General features: G+C 41.8%; 1 protein-coding gene across 1 annotated transcript; it reads right to left on the reverse strand.

Moving 5' to 3' along the window:
* Positions 1–668: 668 nt before the first annotated feature.
* Positions 669–8,803, reverse strand: fgg (fibrinogen gamma chain; the record flags this gene model as incomplete). The annotated part of the gene is made up of 9 exons (XM_084069752.1): positions 669–1,016; positions 2,474–2,751; positions 3,756–3,940; positions 5,014–5,147; positions 6,306–6,436; positions 6,952–7,036; positions 7,639–7,822; positions 8,093–8,182; positions 8,744–8,803. The coding sequence occupies 9 exons, from the start codon at positions 8,801–8,803 to the stop codon at positions 826–828; spliced, it is 1,338 nt and encodes a 445-aa protein (XP_083925878.1). The 3' UTR covers positions 669–825.
* Between the last annotated feature and the right edge of the window lie 903 nt (positions 8,804–9,706).

Below are 9,706 nucleotides of genomic sequence, written 5' to 3' on the forward strand. Positions count from 1 at the left end.
GCCTTACTACCTGTTTACTCTTTTTTTTCTCACCTCTGTCTGTCTGTCTGTCTGTCTGTCTGTCTGTCTGTCTGTCTGTCTGTCTGTCTGTCTGTCTGTCTGTCTGCCTGTCTGTCTGTCTGTCTGTCTGTCTGTCTGCCTGCCTGCCTGCCTGCCTGCCTGTCTGCCTGTCTGTGTATCTATTAACCAAATTCTAATCAAAGACAAAACAACATCTTTAGATAAAGAAGAGACATTTATTTAGAGGTCAAAACCTTTGTGAAGGGGTTAAAGAGTGACAGGATGAGATCAGAACGTCAAGCACACACACATCTCACAACGCACACAAGACGCACATTTTACACTTAAGGACACATCGCACGGATTCAACCACCCCGGGATTGATTGGAGGGGTGTTATTTGATGCTTTTTAACCACTTGAACCTTGGCGTCCCAATTCCGGGGTGAACCTACTGCGGAAATAGCAGATCTACGTGCTTGTGAGCTTGTAGATTTGCTATTTTCGGCGAAGAGATTTGCAGTGGTTCTCAGAATATATGTCAACATTTGTCAACATTTTTCGAAAAGAGCAGACCAATGTAATAGAGATATAGGTGTTTAAACTGTTCCTCATTTTGCTAAAGGACCCCTGAGGGTCCCCCAAGATCCTTTGTACTAGTGGACCTAGAATAGAGCCCTGTCAACTAAGTACAGCATATAGGCTTTAAGTGGTCAAGATAATCAGGTTGCAACTTGCTGAACTCGACTTCCGCCAACAGATGACCTCAAGCCACCGTTCAGTTTGCCGCCTGCATAACACAATGAAACAAGACCAAGGTCCATATTCTAGACGCCTAATCCTGCAAACTGTTTGTTGCTGTCCGTTATCTGCTGCCCGCCGCCCGGCGTGATCCTGCTGATGGGGATGATCTTCATGGTGGTCTCCTTCAGGGAGTACCAGCGGTTGTGCCACGTCACCCAGATGATGCCGTTGTCGTAGCCGAACTCGCCCGCGTCCTTCTCGGTGTACTTTCCACCTGGATGGAGAGAGGTTTTTTTACTATAAAGCATGTGGTTCCCAAACAGATATAAAAGACGTTTGCCCGGGGGGCCCAAAGTTGTGAGCTTGTAGATCTGCTATTTTCACTACTTCTGTAACTTTTTAGAAATGTATTTATAGTAATTATTATATTTTTTCATTTTATTTATGATATGAAATACTTTTGATAAATGTTGGAATCATCCTATAATTCTACAAAGCTCTGTGGCTCTGTGCGTGCGTCTGTCTGTCTGTGCGTGCCCCACGAACTCTTCTGCCCGGTTCTCCTCAGTGGCTGGAGCAATTGATCTGCATTTGCACACAGCCATTGACCGTTACCATGTGCACGGAACACCAAAGCCCGTTTTTCGCTTTCCCCAAATGTCAGCTGTTTATTAGCGCTTTGTGTTCGCTGGCTCCCGGGTTGCCAAATCATGTGCGTGAAACAAGCGCCGGTGTTGCCACACTGTCCCCCGACAGGCTGTTTTTGTTTTTGTTTTTAATCGATTAAAAGTTGTGATTTGTTTAAACCTTTTTAAAATATTTTGAAATAATATATCGATTTTTTTCAATGTAGGAAACGAAAAAAAGGAAATATTTACTACACTGTTTGGGAAACTTGGGTGCTATAAAGCTCACATGTCCAATATCTGGCCCAGGGGGTCAATTGTGGCACGAGGGCAAATTTTGGTCCACATCCTTCCTTCCTAAAATGTATTATTTATAGTATAGTCACGTGAAGTGAATTAACCCCGGCAGCAGAATTTATGTTTTCATTTTCAAAGATGTATTTATATTAATTTTGTATTAAACTTTTTGTAGAGACCTTTTCACATCCGGTTTTGTCTAGACTGCCATTTGAACAAAAAAAATATTTGTATTAATTTATTGGACTGCAAATGTAATAGCAATACAGTGCATGCATGTGGAAACGCGTCCGAATTGGTTTTGTTTTGTTGAGATGAGATGAGTGACTTCGGATTCAATTTATGTATTCTGTCACTTAGATGCACTTCGGGGAAATACATGTGAAATCTAAAAGCTGGGATAAGCTCCACAACATAAACTGATAAAAATAATTCATTTTGGCAACACTGCCAACAAAACACATTTGCTGTAAGTGAGTTTGCTACGGTCCAAAAGTACTAGAGTATGACAGGAGATGCCGTCTCCACTCAGGTATCATTTTCAATTAAGGCCCCCTTTGGAATAAAAGGGGGGCCGTGGTAGTGGGTGAGTGGAGATAGGACCTTACGTTTACACTTTGGTCTCATCATCTCACGGTTTGGTCTCATCTTACGGTTTAACCATGAAGTTTGGTCTAATGATAAGGTTTGGTGTCACCATAAGGTTTTGGTCTCACCATAAGGTTTGGTCTAACCATAAGGTCAGGTCTAACCATAAGGTTATAGGTCTAACTGTATGTTTTGGTCTCACCGTATGTTTTGGTCTCACCTGTGTAGTATTTTCCGTTGAGATGGGCAGCGTGACACCTGTTCATCCACCACCCAGAGCCGTCCTGGAGGGCACAGTTGCCGTCGAACTTGTCGTTGTCCTTGTCGAAGGTGCTGAACTGCATGCCGTTGTGGGAGGTGAAGAACTTGTCGCTGGGGTCGTCTCCAAAGTCGAAGCCGTTGAAGGCGTCTCCTGCGTCGCCTCCGAAGTAGTAGGCGTAGGTCAGGCGGTACATGTCTATCTCGGGCGCCAGCCTGAACATCGCGTAGTCAGCGTACCTGTCGAGAATGGCGTGAGGTGAGAACTGATGCGTGGATTTGGCACACAAGCAATAGTTGTTTTTCTCTCCCCTATTCATTTGCTGCCATTTCCCCCCCATGTGTACAGAGCCACTGGCGTAGACAACCACATGTCTCCTCAGATGAACATGTGTCACCAGGAACACGTAACGCATGTGGAGGAACACTCTATCCCTCCCAGTTCTTCTCACTACCCTGACCAACCTATAGGGGTCACTAGTGCAGCAGATAACCCCCTTTCCTGCCGACTTCAAAACCCACAAACATACGGTAACCATTTGTGCTGCCGATCTCCTGGCCAAGCCAGAGGCACCGTGGAGGAATCCAACCCCAGACTCCACGGTGGTGGGCTGGGCAGATACTCTGCTCCTGCTCCACTCAGACGGCCAGATCCGGCACACAAGCGTAACTTTTAGTCAATATGTCTGTTTTACAAGTTAGCCCACATTGAACCCTGACAGGGTTATGTTTGCCTTGTCTCGTTGGTCTTTGCTCTCCTCTTGCATAACCTGGAATCCGATGCAGTGCTTGTTTCAAACTCCACACTAAGTCTAATCTCAAGGCACAACCTGTATTGTGATGTGTTGTGAGCTTGTACACTACAGTATATCTGGTATTAAGCTATTGATCAAAACTGTTACTTCAGCATTCAAATTCAAAAACAGCAAAAGTAGCGGATCTACAAACTCAAAATGCGCCGCTTCGCAGTGCGTTTCGCAGCGCGTTTCGCAGCGCGTTTCGCAGCGTGTTTCGAGCCGCGTTTCAAGCTTGTGGATCTGCTACTTTTGATGCTTTTGTGTGTCGCTGTAGTATGACCAAGTGGGGTGTTAATTTACGAAAAAAACTCAAAAAGTTAGAACATGGAGATAAGAGGTTTCTGCCCGACAGCAACGATAGGTTGCAATAATAACGTGTGGTTGTCACAAAATCCCAAGGCACAACTGGAGTTGTGTCACGCCACACCGTTTGGAAACCATACATACTTTTTGTTGCCATCCCAGTCGACCAGCTCGATCCTCAGCACGGTGGGGATGTTGGAGTGGGCAGTGAGCTGGTGGACCTTCTCGTTTCCGAGCCAGAACTCTGTGGTGTCGTCGGGGGAGAGGTAGCCGAAACCCTCCTTGTACTGAATCCAGTTCTTATGGAAGTCCACGCTTCCATCGCGTCTCTGTGGACACGAGACAGAGAGAGAGAGACACACACAATGTTAAAAAGGCTCAGTTCTTCAAAGACCGCCGGCCCTGGTCCACTATGTTTACTAATAACTACGTTTAAGTGATTAGTGTCCAGAAGAAAGTGATAAAAAAAAAATACAGATGTTTTGATCATATGACCACCCATCACGGTTTATAATAGCCACTTGTGCACATGCTGCAGGATGTATCTTCATGCACATTTTCAACAGTGGGCAAGTCTTCTATATCCTATCACCATAGTTGTAAGACCTACTGTATGCACCTGCATTTATCATAGGTGCAACTGCTCTATCTGCAGGTTGTTTAGCACACTTTATACACAACAGCAATTCAATTTAAAAATAACTAAAGAGTAGAAGGAATTAAACAGAAGAAGTAAAACATAAAAGAGGCATAGGAAAAATAAAGGGCAACGTCGCCTACAGTTATGGCATTGCTTATTATTCATTCAATCTCATACCAATGTTTCTGTCTTGGCTTTTAGCCTTCAAAGACACGGCAAGTCAAAGTAAGATGAAGAGTGGATCTAATCCATCTACTTCGTTCTTCTATTTTTAGAAGCATCATTACAGTGGTCAGTGAATCTTCCAGATAACATGTCCTGGTTAAAGTCATGTTTATAAGCAATCTATGGAGTGCTTCTACAAACAGGAAGTGCAGTTTTGCCTCATTAAATGTGATACCCACAAAGTAATATGATTGGATCACGCACGCACACGCACACGCACACGCACACGCACACGCACACACACACACACACACACACACACACACACACACACTGTCATTGTTAACTGAACCCTAGCATCCCTCTTCTGGGGGCTTACATTCGGTTAAAAATAGCTGATTATGTTTTGAGCTTGCATCACGTATTATTGGTGAAGAAGATTTGGTGTAGAGGGAAAAAAGGAGGGAGCCAAGTATAGATAGACCCTTGGGGGACACCGGTCAAAGAAGTATATACAGGGTTTATGTGATTAAACACACACTGTATGCATAGTAGTAAGACAACACAGTAGCATTGTTATAGAGGAGTGTTTCCTACCCTCTGCAGGACAGTGAAACCACGTCCAAAGTTGTCGATCTCACAGTAGACCAGGAACTGTTCCATGTCTCTACTGGGCTTCACGTAATACAACCCACTGCTGGTGGCTCCTTTGTTGGCAATGTCTTGACAGTCTGAGGAACAATGCATTCATATGCAGATCAAATTAATGCTGTTGCACACAACATTATTTTTACAGCGTGGCTTCAAGGGTTCCGAAACTTTTCAGGCCTTGACCCTCCAAAATAAGCATATTTGAACCCAAGTACTTGGAATTGTAGGCATTACATTCATTTAGTTTGACTTGGTTCCACAGATAAACATTGTGTGAAAATAGTCGAACTATACTTTGTGAGCTTGTAGATCGGCTATTTTCACAATGTTTTTATTTTCCTATTTCTTACGTAGTATTTGACAATTTGACCAATTTGGTTTCAAAAAGGTCTTAAAGGTCCATAAATTGTCACTTGTGTAGATACCCTATATACACTTATATTGTATGTTGGTTGTTTACTGATGAGTGAGAAAACAATGTTGCACATTAAGCTAATCACCTGGGGACCCCCCAAAATAATTTGGGGACCCGACCTCCAGTTTGTGAACCACTGCTGTAGGAGGCCAGCCGTAAGGGTGTCAGTATGTCTGTCTGTGTCCAGAGCTAATCACTGTTTTTTTATTTGATTTGATGATGCTCTTTTGATTCTTTTTGCTCTTTTTGCACTCTTTCTTTAAATCTTTTACGTTGTTCTTTATTCTATTGTTATTACTTATGCTGCTGCATTGTGTGGAGGAAGCCAAACCAAAATAAGTTTTACTCTTATGTACCTGTACACAAGATCACAACCATAACAATGAAGTACAACCTTGAACCTATGAAAACTGGTGAAACATTGGCCTAATTGTCAATTAGAGGCAAAAAGAAAATAGCCTCGCGTTGCAAGTCGTTGTGAGCTTGAAGATTTTCGCAATATTTATCTGTGGAACCGAGTCAAACTAAATGTAATGCCTCAACTCCTACATTCCAAGTGCTTGTCAGGGTAGGGTGTCAAATATGATTGGTTCAGATATGATTATTTTGGGGGGTCACGGCCTGAAAAGGTTGAGAAACACTGTTCTACACAGCAGCAGTACTCTCAGCCCACTCAGTGTACCCATGGCTGCATGCTATTGATTTGTGTCTGAACTTAAATCAACAAGGACAAAACGCTGGGCCCGACGAGCGGGGTTGAGAAACCCCTGGTGAACCCGGGACGGCCTGTGGGTCAATTATTTTTTAAATGCTGTTTATTTACCCGTTCCCGTGGTGGGCTGGATCTCCACAGACTCCTTGCATGGCTCGTCACATCTCTGCTCCAACTGCAGGCCCATCTGTTGGAGGTCGGCCATCCGCCTCTCATTGGTCGTAATCTGATTCTGAAGTTCACTGGTTACAGCAAACAAAACAAAAATCTAAACGTTTAAATACTGTGGTGATATTCAGTAAAAAAAAATAATGAATAACTTGCAAGTAGCCTAGTTGTACATTCTCAAATACATGAAGTAAATGTTTCAACTGACAACTACTATCCCAGAGTATAGTTATGCTATTATGTCACAATCAGTAGGAGATTCCATTGAAGTTTTCTTTTTACATTTTTTCACCACTTTAGAGAACATAACTGGATATGGATTGTTTGACAGGACGTATTCATATCAAAATGGTCAGTCAGTATACTGTATGTACTTTGCCATGTAAGAGTACAACTTTAGAGGGATATTCTAGTCAAATCTAATCCTAATTTAATGACATCAGTGTGTTGAGGGGTTGTAATGCGACCTACCGTAAAAAAAAAAAAAAAGCCTGGAGATCGAGGCTACTAATTGTTCTGACTTATTCTTCTGTATTTTGAAGTAGGCCTACAGAAGATCAGGGCTCAATTTCAGTGTTGGAGAACTTACTACATTTGCGTTTCCTGAGTGATGATTGTCTTCTCATAGCGAAGGACGTCTTCTAACATGCTGGACGAGCGTTTGATGTAAATGTCTGGAAGACATAATAGCAACAATCTGCTTCAGTACACATACAGTAGACTCACACTTATGGTTCACCAGTGGTGGAAAGTAACTAAGTACATGTACTCAAGTACTGTATTTAAGAACACTTTTGAGGCATTTTTACATTATTGGAGTATTTCCAATTTTCAATACTTTTACTTCTACTCCACTACATCTCAGAGGAAAATGTTGTACTTTTTACTCCATTACAATTATTGGAAAACATTAGTGTAGTTGTACTGTAGTTATTTTGTAGATTTATTAATTATTACAAAACATACATTAAGCACTTCAGCCCGATATACTTTGGCTATTTGAAAACAGCAGACAAGCTCTAAAACTCATCGCTTTTGCTACTTTTACTTTTGGTACTTTAAGTATATTTTGATGCCAATACTTTTGTACTTTTACCCAATTAAATTTGTATTATCTGACTCTTACTTGTAACAGAGTGTTTCTACATTGCAGTATTGACACTTTTACTTAAGTAAAAAAAATGTAGTACTTTTTCCACCACTGTGGTTCACACTATTCAACTGTAATAAACTGTAAAAACTGTCCAAAAACTATTTCTGTTTTGATCGTGTTCACCTCCTTGGCTCTTCTGGGCTGACGTGGCAGAGTCTTTCATATAAACCACCTTCTCCTCTGCCTCCTGTGTCAGATTGGCGATTCTGTCCAGCTCGTCTAGCATGGCCTCCAGGTCACGGTCTACCGACGGCTGATACGTGAACAGGTAGTTTGCTATGCCGCATGTCGTGGGACAAAACTCTCCCTGAATACAGAGAGAGATATTGTGTTTAAGCATTATGCATTCATAAAAAGATACCCATTATAAAATAATGACTGATGTCACATCATTATTTAGATCCATAATTGCCTATAACAATTCCACTCTTTTAGAAATAAAAGTGATGAAGTAATCAGCTAATGACAGTTTTTTTTTTCCTTTTGGAAATGATAATATAATAAAGAAAAGTGTGTTCAAACATAATAGTCAACAAATATATATAACATACTGTTTATAATATCAAAATATTCGTACAAATTGCTCGTCTGGCGCGCATTCAGCCGCAGTGCGTCCTCTCACATCGCCATCTCCTCTCGTCAGTATCACAGGTTCACTTCTCATTTCCTGTGGGAGAGAAACAGTTTAGGTTCCCGTCGCTTGTAAAACGCTTCGCATCACAAAGAACACCTGCTATAAAATATATCTCGAATAGGGCTGGGCAATTAACCTAAAAAATATATATCTAAACCGATAACCGACTTAATCTTGCTCATGTAGGTCAATCGAATAATCGAGAATCAGGTATAACACCGTGTTAGACTTGCTTGTACAATGGTGGCTTAAGGAAATAGCAAGTAGATCTGTTATTTTGACTATGATACATTTTTCATTCATTAATCGTAATCGAAGCAAAAGCTTGAGATAATCGTGATAGTGAACATTTTTGTTAAAAAAAAGTCGAAATGGTCAAAACACTTTCCAAAAAAATACAAGCTCACAGCGCGTCACTTCGGACCGCGCTGCTAGCTTGTACATCTGCTATTTTTGAGCACCACTCTTCTAATCCACTGTTCTAAATCCTAAGAGTTATCTGAAAAACTTGCTATATATATATACACATACTATAGCTCAAATCTACAATGACACAGATGCTTTCCCGGTTTTAATGGGTTTAAGATCACTTACAACGGACGAGAGGGACAGCAGCAAGAGAAATCCCGCCACTCTGTGTAGTGTAGGAGCCATGGTTGTGTCAGGTGCCACCCGCTGTGGTGCTTTGTGGAGAATGTGGAGATGACAGACCCCTGCCGTGTATTTATCTGAGCAAGGTCCTCGCTCTGATGTCTGATAAGGACTGCATGTGTAAACAACACACACAGACACACACCGCCTGACTCACAAAGTTATGATGAGTCAAATGTCCCAGTTTCAGGAAATATACGGTACAAACAGGTCAAATATACTGTGTTCCTCAGTCTTGTTGTGCAAAATATTAAATGTACATGTATGGGTATAGGACTCATTTTTATGCTCTGCAGCACACACGCGCGCGCGCGCGCGCACGCACGCACGCACGCACGCACGCACGCACACACACACACACACACACACACACACACACACACACACACACACACACACACACACACACACACACACACACACACACACACACACACACACACACACACACACACACACACAGTGTGTGTAAACACAGAGAGAACAGGTTATAAAAAGTACATCATAGAAGATTGAACACATAGATTGATTGTAACGGATGGCCTCAAATGTCCTTTAGTGCAGTGTTTCTCAACCTGTGGTCCACTGATGATCACTTGTGGTACAGGCATAATTACAGCTGGTCCATGGGAAAATGGGAGAAAAAAGGGCTATGAAGATAAAGCAAGTGGGGCCCCACAAGTAATTGGCAAAACACTAAGATTTGAATGATAATAAAATATGAATATTAATAGAATTGATGAACAACTAAACGTCATGGCATTTCTTTCTTTAAACCTTGAAGATAATGAGTTTTCATTGTGATACAGATGAATAGGAACTTAAGGTATACTACCATAGTTCAATTAATCCAATAAGCCGGAACACAATCGATTGATCGACCATTCAAATAAACATGCTCTAAAA

The sequence above is a fragment of the Gymnoscopelus microlampas genome (genome assembly GCF_963454915.1).
Source record: "Gymnoscopelus microlampas genome assembly, chromosome: 2".
Taxonomy (NCBI): domain Eukaryota; kingdom Metazoa; phylum Chordata; class Actinopteri; order Myctophiformes; family Myctophidae; genus Gymnoscopelus; species Gymnoscopelus microlampas.